This window comes from Cavia porcellus, unplaced genomic scaffold, assembly GCF_034190915.1.
Source record: "Cavia porcellus strain 051 isolate PalLab524CR breed Dunkin Hartley unplaced genomic scaffold, mCavPor4.1 scaffold_27, whole genome shotgun sequence".
Lineage (NCBI taxonomy): Eukaryota > Metazoa > Chordata > Mammalia > Rodentia > Caviidae > Cavia > Cavia porcellus.
This window is the reverse complement of record NW_026947510.1, coordinates 8979697-8997906: the sequence shown is the minus strand read 5'-3', so window position 1 is coordinate 8997906 and position 18210 is coordinate 8979697. Positions and strand designations below refer to the sequence as shown.

The 18210-nt window shown below is 37.2% G+C and overlaps 1 protein-coding gene across 1 annotated transcript in view; it reads left to right on the top strand.

The window, feature by feature from the left end:
- Itga8 (integrin subunit alpha 8) overlaps positions 1-4688 on the top strand; it is a 171465-nt gene extending 166777 nt beyond the window's left edge. Inside the window, exon 30 of the mRNA XM_003462769.5 lies at positions 1870-4688. Within this exon, the coding sequence (XP_003462817.1) occupies positions 1870-1956 (87 nt within the window). The 3' untranslated portion in view covers positions 1957-4688. The remainder of the gene's footprint in view (positions 1-1869) is intronic.
- The last annotated feature ends 13522 nt before the right edge of the window (positions 4689-18210 follow it).

Here is an 18210-nt window from a genome sequence, read left to right as displayed (position 1 = left end):
TTAGAGATTTTGAAAGACAAAGAAAAATGTGTGATGTTTGCTCTGTCACACATAACATGTGCAAGTAGTTAAAGTTTAGGAATTCAAGTGGTGTTTAATAGTGTTTTAATCTTGAGATTTCTTGTAAAGAATAGAGTTGGGTGCTGTTCACTAATACCTGTGAGCTTTCCAATTTGCTTGGCGTCATAATGTTAATATAAACATTTATCTTTCTGATTTAATTAAACAAGGTCTTAAATTTTCCTGTCATTCCATCATTAATCCTTTGAGATTTTTCTGAATATGCACTGCACTGATGCAATTAATGTAGGTGAATCATATTTTTTATTTTGACTATTAATGAGCTCAAATAGATCATGTATGTTTTAAGATGCTTGGATTTTAATCTTGACTATTAGTCTATCTTTTATTATTAATAAAGCCAGCATCTTTATTCTAAGCTACATCCTAGGCCTTTTTACTTTTTTTTAATTTGGAGACGAATTCTTACTAAATTGCCTGGGCTGGCCTTCAACATGTAATATCCCTTTTGCAGCCTGTCCGCGTGCTGGGGTTACAGACACCACCACATGCAGTTTAGTCTGTGTTTATCAGGAAGCATTAACTTAGTCTTTGATGTGTTCTACTGAGGTTTGTTCAAAAAGAATACAATAAAAACTAATATCCGACTTAACAAAGTACCCAACTGCCAGGTTGCACAGAGCCTTCCATTCCAGATACCAGTGTTGCAATTATATGACTATAAAAGGAATTAATCCAGTCACATATCATTGCCATGGCTCCCTAAAAATCATAGTTCATTTACATTTTGAAACAATATGAGAGATGCTTAGTAGACATATAAACTGAGAAAACTTTGGTTTTGTAGTAAAGAACAGCTTTGCTAATTATTATCAGCTGTTTTGTGCCTTTCTGAGCCCACATAATAAGTGGCACAGATTTAAAATGACTTGTGTTATTCTTTGTTTATAGTAACTGCAGTTCCAGTGAACATAAATTACTATATATTCCAATAGACAAAACATTCCACTACCCTAGAGAGTGCATGTCAAGTTTCCAACAGGGAAAACAAAAATAAGAATCAAGTTGAAGAGTTCTAGGAAAAGACACACCCTCCTTGACAGAGTACTAATTTCAAATTCAAGAGTTCGAACATCCTAGAAGCATTTCTAGGATGGTTAATTGCTAGTTAATCTGTGGAAAGTCACTGGAGTATTCATGCCTAGCTAGCTCTGACAGTAAGATAAAAGTATGGATTCAATCTTCCTCTCTATACTGTATGTTCCATGAAGTATGGAGCAGTCAGCAGTGATCTCATTTCTTACCAAGGTCACTTGGAGTCCACAGCAGGAATAATGCCCTCTTTCTGGACAGCAGTTAGGACTGCTCAGCAAATCTGCAGAAATCAGAGAGAGAACTCTGGGACACATTGTTGGAATCCCAGGGAAATACCCAAGGTCTGTGAGTGGTCTGTATATAATAGGGACATTCAGATAACCTAGTGTAATGACACATACCTGTAATGTCAGTACACTGGAGGATTGCAGGAGGATTGCAAGTTGAAGCCCAGACCAGGCAACTTAGCAAGACCTTATTTCAAAACAAAAAAGGAAATGAGATTTTTCTGGGGGTGTAACTTAATGAGAAGACTCTGGGTTCAATCCTCAGTACCACAAAGACAAAAAATGTACAGACGTTTTACCACTACTACAACATGGCCACTAACAAACACATTACTTGCATCTCTTAATTGGAGAATTGAACAGATTACATTCGCAGAGCTCCAAGTTCCTCAGAAGGTGTATAAAGTGAGCATTCTTTGAGGAAGAGTTTTGACTGAACCCTGTGACCTGTTTTATTTTTTCACAGTGCGGATTCTTTGACAGAGCAAGACCTCCTCAGGATGACATGGCTGACAGGGAACAGCTGACCAGCGACAAGATCCCAGAATCATGACAAGGAGAAACAAAGGCCCCATTCAAAGAAAAGAAAGGACAAAGGGGCTAAGTGATAACAGCATTCCTGTGCCTGCCAGTGACCTAGGAAAAGGAAGGGCCCTAAGATTAGCACCTCAACTACTCTACTCCTTGGGAGAAGGAAGTTTCCATGGAGCCCAGAGGACCCTTTGGGAATGGAAATAGAAACACCAGAAGCAATCTGCAATCTTAGAAGATTGCTTTTGATTTCATCTTTCCATATTGGACAGACATACTGAAATGGGCATGGAAACTTAGGTTGCTATCCAGATAAATCCAGCTTGAGTTGCAAAGATGAGATATCTTAATTACTAAAGAATTTAGAGGGTATATTAAGACTAAACTGTCTAGCACTACTGTATCCAACAGAAAATTCAACACCTCCCTACAAAAAGAAATGTTTTTAATGGTGTGATGGCTCAGGGAGACAAGCATTATGTTGTTGGTACTGTAAAAATACTTTTGAGGTGACAAAGGTAATTTTGTAAGTGAAGATAAACTTTTATTTATTTGTCTTCCATTTCTCTAGGTTGAGATTCTGGTTGTCTAGAAGATTTGGAAATTAAGATTTGATTAGCTAGCATTCAAAATCACTTACTTCATTTCCTTCCTGTGATAACCACTTTGTTCAGATAACTCATTTAAAAGAATTTTTAAAATTTAGATGGTATTAAAGAAAAGCAAATTGGTATTAGGAATCAGTTTGCTTAATATCTTGTGTCTTTCTACCTGAAATTACTCTTATTTTCACCATCCAGGCATTTACATCTGCTCAATTTAGCTTTATAAAATGTTGCATTTATATTTCTTTTATAAATGTAAAAACTTTCTCCACTGATTTATTTAAAATATGAATTTCAAGGTACTCAGCACTCTGTATGGTATTCAAAAGTAATAGTAAAGTGCCTAGAGTCAATTAATGAAAAATTTAAAACTATAAGTAAATATTATTTTAGTAGTTGTAATAAACACCAATGCTTAGCTTGAAATTAGTTATTTCCCCTGCTATACCTCATACTTCGATGCACAGAAATATCATATTGAAATATAAATAGGATGGAAACATAAAGTTCTACAGATATGAGACAAACTAAGACAACTGAGTCCTAAAGATTTTTTATTTAAAATTGCTTATTCCAACTTTATTATTCAGTTTTACTGCTAATCTTTAGAGTTCATAACTTTGGAGAATAATCTTTTATTTAAACTATGTTTTCCTTTGTTGTAATTTAACCATTATTAAAATATTTTGTTTAAAATCCTTGTAAATAATCCATAATCATGTGTAATGTTATTCTTTTGAAGAACTGACCAGTCAAATCCATAGGTAGTCTGCACAATTCTGTATCCTTTTTATAACAATGAAAAATAACTATGAAGAAATGCTAAAAATTTTTTATGTGCAATATTTTATAGAACAATGTATGTAAGGCATGTTTACACTGGCATTAGTTATTTTTAAATGAATATCCTGAATACTATGTATGTTAGAACAAGCTGACCAAGACTGTTAAGTTTACAAAGCAGTTGGAAAAATCTGTGTCCCAGTTTCAACAATCACACTTTATTTGAAAGATGAACCAAACTCACAGATACTAAATTTTATGTGCTTTAACCTGGAGGGGAGCCATTTGGCTTGAGCTGTGGAACCTCATCGGAAAGCAAGCCAAAGGCACATGGAAGAACACACACTTGCAGTTCATCTTCTTCCTGCTTGTGAATTAACTGCTGCATTGGTAGCTGTCTGGTGCCTGTCCGAAGATGAATTCTTGCTCCCACTCTACAGATCTGATGATGATGAGCATAGCACTTGCCTCAAAGAATTTAAGGGTCCCATACCAGCGTCTAGAGTCTCCTTTGTTAGTCCTCTAGGCAGATGCAGCTTTACTTTAATCTTCTAAGTGATATGATTAAAGGAATAACAGACAGCTCTGTCTTCCCCAAATAATGCCCTAATTGTTGTTGTGTCAGACCTAAGACCAAGAAAGATTAGCTCTTTGGGATCTTTGGTCATAAAAGGTCCCTGAGAGAATACATCCTTTGCCTTTAAAATAGTATTTGCAAAGCAACTCAGAAGTCACAAAACCAGTTATGGAGACCTGAGGAGGAAGATGCTACAGACACCTGGAGGAAACTTGAGATGCCAGAGGAAGACTGGGATCCAGAGCCCAGCAAAGCACGGGAGCTTCAGAAGCAAACCAAGGCTTACCAGTCTCAGCCAAGAGAGATCTCTTGCTCAAGGGCACTGCTGCCTACAGAATTGGAGGGGACCATCACACACAGGCATGAATCCTTAGAATGTGGAACAAAGTGGAAGGAGGGAGAAAACTGAGGTCAGGTGAGCCCTCCAATGATGTCTTCCTCATCCCTGAACATGAAGAAGACTGACACCGCACTGAAGATACGATGCAGATCGCACTGTTCATTTCTTTCCTAAGTCATAATGCGCTGAGCTCTTCTTAGTGTATATATATCTTCAATTAATTTCCTTTTCCAATCCTTGCAACTGTTTTTAAGACACAGGAAAATGGGAAACTTAGTTTTATAAACTTGGACATTTTTATACAGTAAATAAGTAACATGTACTAGTCATCACTGAAACTCTACTTTTAGAGCTTAACTCTTGTTTTATTTAAATACATGTGTAGATATCTGTGAAGATTTTCATGTAACTACTTTCCTTGCCACAAATAAAATTAAAATTTAAAGACACTATGGCATTTTAAGGTTTAATATACGTGCGACATAAAGCTTTCTCCTAATAGCCAGGCATCAAAGATTGCCAGATTTACACCTTGGTTCTTTGTTATGAAAATATTTAACACTGGAAAATATTTGAAAGTGCAAAATTAGGACGCTCCTTAGAATAGAACAGAAAGTATTCTGCACTTAGATTATGGTGTTATAGTCACACAACTCCCTGAGTATACTGAAAACTACTGAATTGTGTAGTTTGCACAGGTAAGTTTACGGTTTGTGAGTTATATCTGAATAAAGAGGTTAATGGGTTATTTCTAATACTTTCACCCTTTTACAGCTGATTTATCGACATTGACTTTAAATTTTGCCCACGCATGCATCTTAGGTCCTTTATGAAGCCTTCTCTTCTACCTTTGCCCAATGTCCAGAATCGTTCTGTCTTCAATAGCATTTTGTAAATTTCGACACTTGTTCATCTGTTTATGGGACTTTCTTCCACCCTTAATAAGAATAGGAAGCACATTTCTCACACCTAACAAACACACCTGATATATAGTTAAGGCCAATATTCCCCTAAATTCTAGAAAACCTAATATATATATATATATATATATATATATATATATATATAGTAATAATCCTGGTTAATATGTATTTTCATAATCCACTTGCATTGCTAAGTACTAGAATATACACAAATGTGTGTACATCTCCCTATTTATAAATGTTCCTACAATGCTATTACATGTTAAGTACCCCTAGTCCAAAAATCCAAGATCTGAAATGCTTCAAAACCCACAATTTTTGAGTATCAACATCATGTGACAAGTAGAAAATTTCACACTTGACTTTGTGAATAATCACAGTTATAACACAAGCACACTAAAAATATTGCATAAAATAACTTGAGGTTCTATGTGAAAAGTGGATATGGAATATAAATGAAGCTCTTATTTACAGCTGGGTCCCCACATTAAGATAACTGATTGTGTCCAAATATTCCAAACTCCAAAATCCAAAGCACTTCAGTCTCAGCATTTTGGTACCTGGTATTACTACCAAGTACTCTATTCAACTGCTTAATCATCTCTCTCTTGTTGGGAATAACTATTCACATTGTGTTGAATTGTTTCCTATGTGGGGCTTCCTTTTGTTTATTTTGGTAAGTGAACTTTCCATGAATGAGATCTCCAGTCAAAATACATGAAAATGTTTGTTGCTTTTGTTACTGACATGTTGTTCTTAACAGGATTAAATCTATTTGCATCAACCTGAGTGTACTCTTTACTTCACAGTTTTGGCAGCATTTTGTAAGAGGTTTGGTGGTTGTTTTCAAATCTTATTTTATTATTTGCATTTCCTTAGAATTCAACAAATTGAATGTACATGTTTCTGTTTCATATTTTTTTTTTCTTTTTAGGTAATAGAGATCAAACTCAGGACCTCACACTTGCCAGACAGGCACTTGTGCAGCTGAGCTATATTCCCAGCCCCTTAACGTACACATTTCATTTTGAGTTTTAATATTTGTCAGACACTCAATATAGCCTTTCTTGTCTTGTGGGGAACCAGCAGTAAAGAAGAATTCCATTTATATTCTATATACACTTTTCACACAGATTATTCTATCTTTTTTATTTTAAAAAGGCAAAATAAAAAAGGATGGAAATGATACATAGTTTCAAAAATAGGAAATTAATGCTGATTAATATATTGCGTATTGCTGTTTCAGAATTAGTTTTTCAGGTTACAAGATTTAGGAACAAAAAATGATCAAACAGTCAAATAATGACAGCACAAACTATTGTTTGGATGAACTAACATAGATTAATAGTATAGCTATCCATCTTGTATATACATGCACATATAATCTTTTCCCTTCTTCCTCCTCTCCTTAAGATATTTAAATACTTGCCACTTTGTTAATTGGCATTTGTGACTCTACCAAAATGAAACTGCCGCTGAGTACTTTCCCTATAGAAAAGAGCAAGGAGTAGGATGAGTCCTATTCTTTCCATTTTATGTCATTTTTACTTCAAAACCTAAATGTATCTAAAAGTTTATGGTGTAGAGGTGTTTGAGATTCCCTGAGGAAAATATGTAAAATCAAATCTAAGTACTGCAAGTCAAAGTGGAACTAACCAACCTAGTGCAAACTAGATGGATTGTGTGGGGCTATGCTTGCCTGGAGCACACAGAGGAACTGTCCTGGGTCAGACCTGCTGGTTAAAGCCTGCACTCTTTGTGGTGCAGAAGAAGAGAAACATTTACTGGTCTTTCATAGAAATAAACACTTTGTAGTTATACATACAGGGTGACAGCTCAGCCTTTTCAACAAATTTTGTTAATATCTTTGTCACTTACAACCATTTTATATATAAATGCTTACCTGAACCAACATTTACTTTCTAAACATTAAGGTTTGGAATCCTAGAGGAGCAAAATGAAATAGATCTCCTTACCCTGCTTGCATATTTGCCTTATGAAGGAGCATTCCAGGGCCATTGGGAAGAGCTAACGCAGGAGGACACTGGTCTGCTATTCATGAATGCTAAACAGTGGCTCCCTAAGGTCTAATGTTCTTTATACAAATACAACAGATTTTTTTTTTCACAGAACTCTGATTACATTTAAAAACGTTGATTTCTTTAGCATGCAAAGCCTAAAGCATTGAAACCATAGCCTCATTTGGAAGCTGAGTAAAACCATGATTCCCCCGGTGATGCTTAAGTCAGTGGAAAGTTCAGAATGGCCAGTGTACATACAGGGTTTAGCTCTGCATGCTGTATGAAACACTCCCCTCTTCACAACCAAAATACCATCTACCTGATATACCACCTTTGCAATTATCTATTAGCAAGTTCTATTATCTATGATTGGTGGTCAAAATCCACAAAGAAACATAGTCTGATATCAGGGCCTCTTGGCAACAAATAGTCTTAGATTTAAGTTCTATTGATGTCAGGATATGACACAGCAGGAAGTTTTCAACATCTTGGTGCTGTTGCTTAATTTTACTGTGCTCTGTGCTGCAGAAAACAGTCAAATCATTAGTAAACTCTTGCTATCCAACAATTAGGTGGAATTTCTGAAGTAGTAAATAACTGTGGAACTCCTTGGTTTTAAATTTTATCTGCTTAGTTATCTCTAAGATAGATCAATGTATTGATGGAACCCTGCCCCTTCCAAAAGTACTCTAGTAGAAGTCCCTGTTGCATACCACTCCCCCAGCTTCTGCTAGTCTCAGGTGTTCCTTAGCTTGCAGATACACACTGCCCTCATGTGCATTCCCACCAAAGGTCCCCATGTCATCTTCCTTCTGTATGTGTCATGTTCGTGTACCCTCTTTGTGAGGACACCATTCATGTTGAATTATATCTACTCTCATGTTCTCATTTTAATTTGACTGTCTCTAAGGGGATCTTCTTCCTAAATTAGATTACACTCTGAGATACTAGGGACTAAGACTTCAACAAATTGAGGGAAGGGCATAATTCAACTCATAATATTCTCTTTTAAAAGTGTATCATATAAGAGAATTTGACAGATGAACCCGAGATGATAAAGTATATTTCAATTAACAATGGGCTGAAGAATTTAAAGAAAGAAATTTATATGTCTTTTGACTTTTGCTAATACAGGTAATGAAGATGCTACATATATAATAGATTTATTAAGGCGTGTTTATTTTTTACTTGTTACCTCCATGAAAATGTTGCATTTTTCATATAAATTGCTCATCTATCATTTTTTCCCCTTCAGCTTCTTACAGTCATAACTCAGGCTCTCATTCCCAACTTTTCTTCAGCTTAATACTGTTTATTCTCATGGACGACATGGATAAATATAGGTTAACAGCTTGCTTTCCAGTGTGGATACCTCCCTCAACTGGGAAGTGATACAAATTTAAAGAGATGAAGACTAATGGGGTGTCCTAATGTCACCGGGGTCATGCCTGTGAAAGTAACTGCAGCTTTTCTCTTTTTTGTTGCTTCCTAACTCATGATGGAAGTGGTCTTGCACCACTACAAGTTCCTCACCATCATCAGTATCTTGCATCCCCATGAGAGACTCAAAAGTAATGGGACCACTTGATCATGAACTAGAACCTGCAAATCTGTGAATTAAATAAAACTTTTCTTTTACAACATCATACCTGAGACATTATGTTATAGTAATGGGGAGCTGACAAATATAGTGATATAAATAGTTAGATTCCTTACTGGTTGGAAAACAAAGGCATTGATCACTGTGTTATTTAGTAGTATGAGAAAGGGAAGCTACTATCTTCAAGCTAGAGGGTTTGATCCCTAGTCCCATCATTCAATGACATGGAAAAACCATCGCTTAAATTCCCAGAGCTGAGAAAAATAACTATCAGAGTATAGGAAAGCTAAGAAAATAAAGATGGAATTTATCAATCAAAGTCAGGTCTTTTAGCGTTACAGGTGGGAGGAAAAGAAGCCTGTCCAAGGGAGTCAGCCTGATCTTACAGGTAGGGCAATAGGCCAGTCAGGGATGGAGGTTTCCTAAATTCACCATCCCTCTAGTCAGTCTCTCTCTCTTGCTTTTTTTTTCCTCTTTCTTTCTCCATTTCCTCTTTTCCCCTCCCTCCCCTCCACACACACACTCAAGTGCAAGAGTTTGTCTAAGCTCAGGAGGCCCAAGCATTAAGTGTACTGACTGTATGTCATTCCTGAAAGTAAAGCATTAAGAATAGGAATTGTCCTCTATTTGTCTTCTTTCCATCTCTGTAGAAAAATACCTGACAACAAGTTAGAAGAGGAGAGGTCTATTGGACTCACAGTTTCTTTCAGAAGTTTCATTGCATGATCACTTGGCTCCACTGCTTTTGAGACAATGATGATGACAGCATGTAGGGAGCAGGTGGGAAGCAAAGCTGCTCATCTCCTGGCAGCCAGGAAGCAGAGAGGGTGAAAGGAGCTGGAGTCACAATCATGCCTTAAAGGGCACGGTCTCAATGACCTGCTGCCTCCGACTGGACTGCATGGCCTAAAGCTTCCACCATTTCTGAATATCACCATCATCTGGGGACCAATCTAAGTGGTGAGACAACCCTCCACATACCATGTAAGAGAGAGCTAGGCTGTTTAACTCAGAGAAGGGAATATCAGGGAAATAATACAAGCATCCAAAACTCTGTTATGAGAAAACAGAAGTAAAGTAGAAAGGAGTTGATGATGAAATAAAATAAGCAATAATGATGTCAATACAAATGGAATTACATTATATATTCACTATCTGCTCAAAACCATTATAATAAGTGTGGGGGAGAGAGACTGGGCTCAACTTCAAGTACAATAAGAAAAAGTAAGAATTTATGGCTGAGAAATAAGATGGAGGACAATGGAATGGAAAGATACACTTTCAGGTGTAAGGGAAGATTCTCCCTAAGAAACAGCCAAGATGATTAGCTGTCATTTTGGGGATGGAGGAGGATGAATTCCACCAGATATGGACACTTGGGGAAGTGAGAAGGGTCTTTCTAAAGTGACTTAATAGGATTCTTCTAAAAACTCAACTTTGCAAGGACAGAGGTCAAAGCCCAAGTTCAGCTCTAACTGAATGGAGGGCTCAGAGGAGCCTGACCAAAGTCTACTCCAAGAAAGAATGTTTTTCAGTACTAAATTATCATTGTTCATGGATGAATCAAGATCTAGGAATAATGAGCAGCTTTACCACAGTAAGTAACATAACAGACCTTCAGATCTAGGTCAGCCTAATTCCAGAGACTAGGAGCACTGGATTCTAGAGTCATAGAATTTTTGTTCTTCTCAGTGTACAGAATTCTATTTAGATTTACATACATGATTCACCATATCCAACATCCTTTGGCACATACAAATTCAACAAAGGGTATTTTAACTTTTAAGGTATCCAAATAGAGAAATTCTCACGCTTTGGGTCATTTGTGAAGAGTGGAGTTCAGCCCAAAGCCACAGGAATTTCTTGGCTTGCAAATAGTGTGTTTTAACATCATTTTTCCTGTGCCAAAAAGCTACTCATTAGAATTCTAAATCACAGAATAAACAATTTATCAAAGGAAAAACTACTTTTTCTGTTTAATTTTAAGAAACTTATCTACTGATATTATTGCCTAGGAAGGTAATCTAATATTTCATTTTCATCTTTTGGAAACTAGAAATAATGAAAGATTAACTCTGACAAATAGAATTTCAATTTAATCCTCAATGTAAGAGGTTCTACTAATTGCATTCACATCAATCTCATTTTGTGAGTAATCCAGGTGACACTGAAATGCCATCCATTTTTAAAGTCAAAATTCTATACATGTAATTGAAAAAATGAATGTTTTCTAACTCACTTCCTCTTAGGACAGAGAAAGGAAAAAGATGATCCTTTGTGGCTCAGCCACTAGTGATAGAACTGTGGGGGAGCTGGCGGCAGCTGAAAAGATAAGAAATATGAAATATAAATGACCTTTATTTTGAGAATGTGGGGAGAGACACCCCCGATCCCCTGGGGTGCGACATCTTCCCTCGAGGTCCACGAACTCTCTGTGGAACACGTGGAGTGGAGACATATAAGTAGCCTAGGTTTGGGGTGGAACCTAAGGAGCATTAGTGATGCACTGGTAGCCCATTGGTATTCTTTTGGTACCATAGGTAAATTCCTAGGGGTGGGGGAGATGGAGCTCCTTGGTTTCGCCTGAGTCTTTACCGGCTACAGTGTCCAGCCTGGGCCAAAACTCTTTCAACTAGGTCAAGGAATAAGACATCATACCACCTGATGGTGCAACATGAAACTGTCTGGGAGGGCTGTATTCAGGGTAGGTACAAGGGGAAGGAAATCCAAAATATATTTTTCCTTTCTCTTCTAGTGTTTGGATCATGGCCTTTAAGAATGAGTATTTATCCTTGGACATTGAGAGGATATCTGTGAGGAGTGTGTGTCACAAGGGAGAGTCAAAATGTACCCAAAAGCACCTAAGAAAGAACATTCTGTTGGCCTAATGCTCAGGCTTGGGGCCATGCAGTGCCTTGGAAAGCCACTGTGCAGAGGTCTTGGAGGAGGAAGGAAGTTTGCCTCAGTGCAAATGAGCTCCATAGCATGGAGATATGAAAAGGAAACCGAGGACAGGGGAGCAATGAAGAGAAAGCCCTTTAAAGAGCTGCATCTTATGGCTGTGCCTCCCATGGACAACAATAACTGACATTTAGTGCAACACGGACAGCTTACTTCCTCCTGTACAGCAGTGCCTTCAGTGAACCTGTCTTGTTGGGATTTGTGTGCGTTTCTATTATCATTTGTGTTCATGGCCCTATTCTTATACTTTCTATAGCCGTGATCTTTGTCTTGTGGCTCCTGCTGTTTCTCTCTTCAAAAGGTCATCTGTCCTTCCCTGCCACCTGTTTTTGAGTTCATCTAAGTTACATGGGCTATGAGAAAATGAGAAGAAAAGAACATACACATAAAGTTTAGTGTCCTTCCTTTCTAAGGAGGAAGGACATGTCAGGACAAGGGTCCTCATCACAGGAAGAGGACAGAAACACAAGGAGCAAAACCCTCTCTACTTAACTCCAGAACAGATTAAAGAGCCCGTTGCCAATCCACAGACTCACAACAAATTCATATACATATAAATCCCACATTATTTGGATGTAGCAGTGCAAACTTATAAACCTAGCTACTAGGTAGTGTGAGCCAGGAGGGTCACTGGTTGGAGGGCAGCCTGGACAACATAGTGAGAACACCTCAAAATGAAAAGCACTGAAACATGTATCCCCAGTAAACTCACAAAAGAATTATTTTTTGCCTGTTTTTTAATTCATTAAGTTTATTGACACATTTTAGGTATACATAATGATCACATTTGTCATAGGGAATTTGTGTCTGTCCCTGACATACCATGAGTCTTTTTTTTTTTTTCTGTTCCCTTACCTTCCTTTCAAGGAGGGGAAAAGAATGGAAGAGAAAAAAGTGAGGAAAAAAAATAGAAACAAAGATTCTATAGATAAGAAAGGGGGAAATATTATAAATTTATAAACATGTAAATCAAGATCATGATTTTTGAGGCTGATTTTAAGCATTATGCCATGCAATTGCTCAGAAGGATAGATATGCAGTGAATAAAGTGAAGCAGGTGTGCCCTGAAACCTCACCTCGACCATAAATGGAGGGAGAAGCAGTAACTGAGGTGGCCATGGCCAGGGAAACTGCAGTAGCAGGGCCCAACGTGAACTGGCACCATCCTCTGCTCATGCACCCACCCATTGAGATGCAGAGTCTTGAGTTAATTTCCCTAATGGACACCAGAAATTCTCCCTGGATTCTCCCTAAAGTACACCAGACCAGAGAGTTCTCTTACAAAAAAGTTGTAATCCCTCTTGGGTTACTGTGACAGTTAACCTGTATTGTTGACTTGACTGGATTGAGAGAGCCTAGTTTAGCAAAGCACTCTCCTGGGAGTGTCTGTGAGGACCTTTCCAGAGCTGATTGTCATGTAAATCAGCCAACTGGGAGGGAAGCCCTGCCCTGATTGTGTGTGGTGCCATTCAACAGATTTACAGTTTGGGTGGACTGGAAAAGGGGAAGAAGGAGCAAGTGGGCCTAAATTTGAAAAGTTCCACTCTGTATGAGTGAATGTATTTTTTGCTGCTTTCATTGTCTGTGAACAACAGAGTCCAGCTTCTTCAGACTTTTGGACTAGCAACTGTCCAGGAAGCTCATAGACCTTTACTCTTTTATTGGGCTTGTATCTTTGATCCTTCTTGTTCTGAGGTTTCTAGCTGCTTGAACTGAACCACTACTGGATCATCTGCTAGCATGTGTGACATACAGGCAGAAAGTTGTATACTATCCTACCTCTAATCCTGAAAGCTTATCAAGTAAATCCCTTGCATTGTGTAGATATTCTCCCAATTCTATTTTTCTAGAGAACACTAATCAGTAAGTAGCCTATATCATAATTTTAGTATAATAACATATGCACATATATGTATTGAACATTTAAAATTTTTTTTGTGGTTAACTAAAGAGGTCTATGGGGATTCCTTACGTCCAATAAGTTATGTTCTGTAAAGTCTCTGGCTTTAAAAATCATCCAACTTTCACTGCACAAATGAGCCAGTGCATCAAAGATATTCTTAGCCAGTCATCTAACTAGAGATCCTTAGTATTACTGTCTGTAGGAGAGTTATTACAAGTGAATTGTCCTCGCTAGTTTATAGCTAAACTTTCCTTTGATGAGAATGAACATAGCTTTTTAAAGTCTATTCCATCTCTGTTAAGACTTCTTTTTCCCTCACATCATTGCCATTACAGGTACATGCAAGGGACAGGAGATGAAAGACACTCAAGTATTCACCACTAGAGTTGCAACTCAGGGCTTCCTGATTTTTAGTTCACATGAGAGGAAAAAAAAAATGTCTTCTTTAGTTATTTTATTCAAGACAAAAATTATGAGGAGGGAGAAGGAATGAAGGTTTACATCTGGTGAGAATTAAGCTCTGTGGCTTGAGAAGCAGCTGACAGGAGAATAATGTGGTGTCTTTGCTCTCATAGTCATTTTGTGTTAGTTTGAAAATGTGTATTGTCTAATTTAAGACTTTTATTGGGAGACAAAAATATATTGTGTTTTCACACAGGAAACTAAACAGTGTGTTTATGTTGTTAAACCACTTTTTGCCCTGAATGTATTGACTAGGAAGGTACTATTAACTAAAATTGTGAGGTTTTAGAAAACTCTAAATCTTACATAGCAACTAATTATTGGGTACAAGTAGAGCTTTTGATGAGATTTTGTGGAACATTCCTTTTAGATGCTTTGAAAGTCTAGATTCTTTATGTATCTAAATTCCTGTTTGATACCTGCTCTGATAATCCAAGCTTGAAGCCATGAGAGATGGTGGCTAATGGTCTCTAATGGTGCCACACTGTCCCTGAGACTCTATTCCCTTATTGGAGTTATGTGAAAATTTATGATCCTTTTCATCCTCTCTTGTCTGCCTTGCTGCACCATTCGCTTAATGAAAAAGAACAATTTTAGCACAAAAGTTTCCATTTCATTGTAAAAGAGCATTTTACCTATGCTAAATCATGACCATCATACCATGCAAGTCACCACCCTAAAGTGCTCAAAGAAGAAAAGAAATTTCCAAAATGTTTTCAGCCTTTCTTTAAGTTTGATGAGAGAGAAGTTCTCTTATTTACAAATAAGTTAGTTTCGAAGAAGTAATTTATAAGTGAGTTTGCAAGTTCAAAGACAGCAGTGCCTGTGGCATTTCCTCTGAAGGAAGAGTGAGTCAGCTCCTTGAATCTGGAAAGCTGGTCATCAACTTATCCCACTTGCTGAGAAATACCACTTCATGTTTTTCATGAGAGACTGGCTCCAGGACTCCTGAGGATAACAAAATCTGTGTGTGCACAAGCTCCTTATGTACAGTGGTGTAGTATTTGCATGAAGACCGTGTATATCATCCCATATATTTTAAATCATCTCTAGATTACCTATAATTTGTAATACAAAGGAGAAACTGTATACATAGTTGGTGTACTATATCATTTGAGAATGATGATGATAAAAAATGTCTGTATGTGTCTAACACAGGTGCAATATTTTCTCAAATATTTTTGATCCAAGGTTGGTTGGATCTACTTATTCAGAGCACACAGATACAGAAGGCCAACTGCAATCTTTTGTGATTTATCTATAATTCTACATCTCTCTTTTACAACACAATGTCTCCAAGAGTCCATAGCTACCATCTCTGTTTCCCGCACTGTCCTGGAATAGCTTGGTCCAGGTCGCAGTTATTTTGAGGTCAAAGTTAGCAGGCATCTGTTGCTCCTCACCCTCCATGTGCAAATGTATTTAGCCCAGATGGCCTCTCTGTTCTTTTGGAAGTATGAGCTGATCTTGGAGCAACATGGGATTAGGGGAAGTGACTGCCATGCAACTGAAAATCTGCATATAACTTTTGAATAGGAGTCAATAGCAAAAAGAAATGGTTATGAAATTAACTATATGCACTTTTGATTTAAAATTGTATCTTTATGCTTGTTTATGTTTCTCTAGACTGTAATGCCATGTTTGGGTTGGCAAATTTGACAAATTTTAACTTTTTGTAATAAATATGCATGTACTATAGTAGTAAAGTCTGTATACATTTTATAAATTTGTGGCATCTTTTTCTTTATCTTATTTCAATGTTTCCAGGCCATGCAGTTGATCTACAAGTTTTTTGTTTTTTGTTTTTGTTTTTGTTTTTTTGTACTGGGGATTGAATTCAACCCAAGCTTTTTAAATTGTTGCAGCTCAAAAAATCTATATATAAGTGCATCTGCACTGTTCAAACCCACGTTGCTAGGAATCACCTGCCTCCTCTTCTTTTATGTCTTTCTTCACTAGTCACCTGTCAAGATATTGTTCTTCTTTAGTCTCTGTTTTTCTCTTTTTTCTCAGGTCCATTTCTAAATGTGGGACTCAGGAGTCCTCCACCTCTCCTGCTGCATCTTTGCACTCCCTTCTAGCCCTTGAATTGGAATACTAGGTCTCTAACATCAATTCTGTCCCTTAAGTACACCCAGAGTGCTAGTCTGTGCCAACCCCCCTACTTGAGTACCTAGTGGGAATCTCAATCTTTACATATTCAAAGTACACTGTGAAATTACCTTGTTCATTTTATATTTCTCTCTTCATTGTTTGTCCTCCTCACCCCATTCCTCCTCGATAGCAAGGGCTATAATTGCAGTTTTTACCACTATTTCCTCAGCAATTAATTAATATTTTGAACATAGTAAGAGTTCAAAAACTGTTAACTTCGTGAGCAAATATATTTTGTGACAACTAACAGCTTCAGAAAAAACAAATACATGATTGACGTTATATGAGGTAGCTGCAATAGTCAAATTAATGGAGACAGAAAAAGAGAATGGTGATTGCCAGGACCAAAAGAGAAGGAATAGTGAAGTAGGATTTAAGAGACAGTTTCATTTGAGGATGATGAAAAAAGAGGATATGGATAGTGGTTGCTGTTGCATAGCAATGAGTCCATTTAAAGCCACTGAATTATACATTAAAAAATGGTACATTTTATGCTGCATATTCTTACTACAATAAAAACCTTCATTGATATTTAAAAACTGAAGCAAATAACTCTACTTACAGATGATATCTATGTTGCAGCCATTTCCTTATTCACTATAACATCCATATTTTCACTGCCTCGTCATCAATATGACTTAGATGGAATAGATATAGTAGCTTCCCACAAGAATTTTATCAGCAGTGCTTTCAGAGTATTTAATCTTTTTTTGTCTTTTTCCTTTTTATCGGTACCGGGGATCGAATCCATGACTGCCTGCTTGCAAGGCAGGCGCTTATGCCGCTGAGCTAAATCCCCAGCCCCCCAGAGTGTTTAATCTTTACATTCTTTTAGAAAATTAGTAGACTTTTTCTGAATTAATGTTAGGTCATGCACATTCGTTTTAATGCTTAATTGTTCCTCAAAATTTCTATTTTTTCTATTTTGTCAATCATGTTTTTCCTCTTCTTGCCTTTTTTTTAATAGATGGCAAGGGCATGGACTTTTCCCACGCTGCAGGAATCTCTCTTCTTCTGTCAGAATCATGCCAGCTCCCCAAATAACTCATTCAGCCCACAGGGAAAACTTCTGGTCTCTCTCCACTTCCTTGTGAGTTTGACTCCTCTAAAATCACTCCCTAGTAAATGCATGACTTTCATCATTGATATTTTCACCAGTGTCATCACTTCTGCACTAGCTGATTGTGCTAAGGTTAACAAAATGTCCCCAAACACCTGAAAAAATTGACCAATGATCAAAGTTGCCATCTACTGCAGCGGAATTGAGTCAATACATTCTATGCTACACATAAATATCCAATTTTTTTGGCCTCTGAAAAGCTGAGAGATCCACAATAGGTTCTTAATTCTTCTGCATCATTTAGCACTGGTCCTCGTGGCAGGACCCCTTTGGAAGGATTTGAGATTTCTGGTTAACCACAATCACCACCCAGCACACATTTTCATTATAAATAGACCATTATAAGTTATTGAATTTGTGAGGGCATCCCTTGAAGATGAAGGCTAAACATTAAGACGAAGCCTCATGAAAGAGTTTTTGACACGGCAGATAGGAAACTTCATTCCTTGATGCTAAATAATTCAATGACGAAATATGCTTCACTGATATGCAAAAAAAGCAAGCTGTTGAGTTTTGATGAAATAAATTAGTAAAATATGGAGAAACCACAAGACAACCACATGAGATTATTTATCAAAGACAAAGCATTAGAGCAATTATTATAGTTTTAAAATGACCTCCTGGTAACATTTAAAAGTTTTGTTAGGTGTGGTGGCATACATCTGTAGTTCTAGAAGCTTGAGAGGATGCTTGGAGCTTCTGATCCAGGATCAACACAGGCAACATTGCAAGACATCTCAAACAAGGGGGGGGAGAAAAGAAAGAAAGAAGTAAAAAAGAAATCTTTAATAGCTAAGATGTATAATAATTATATTACAGAACACACA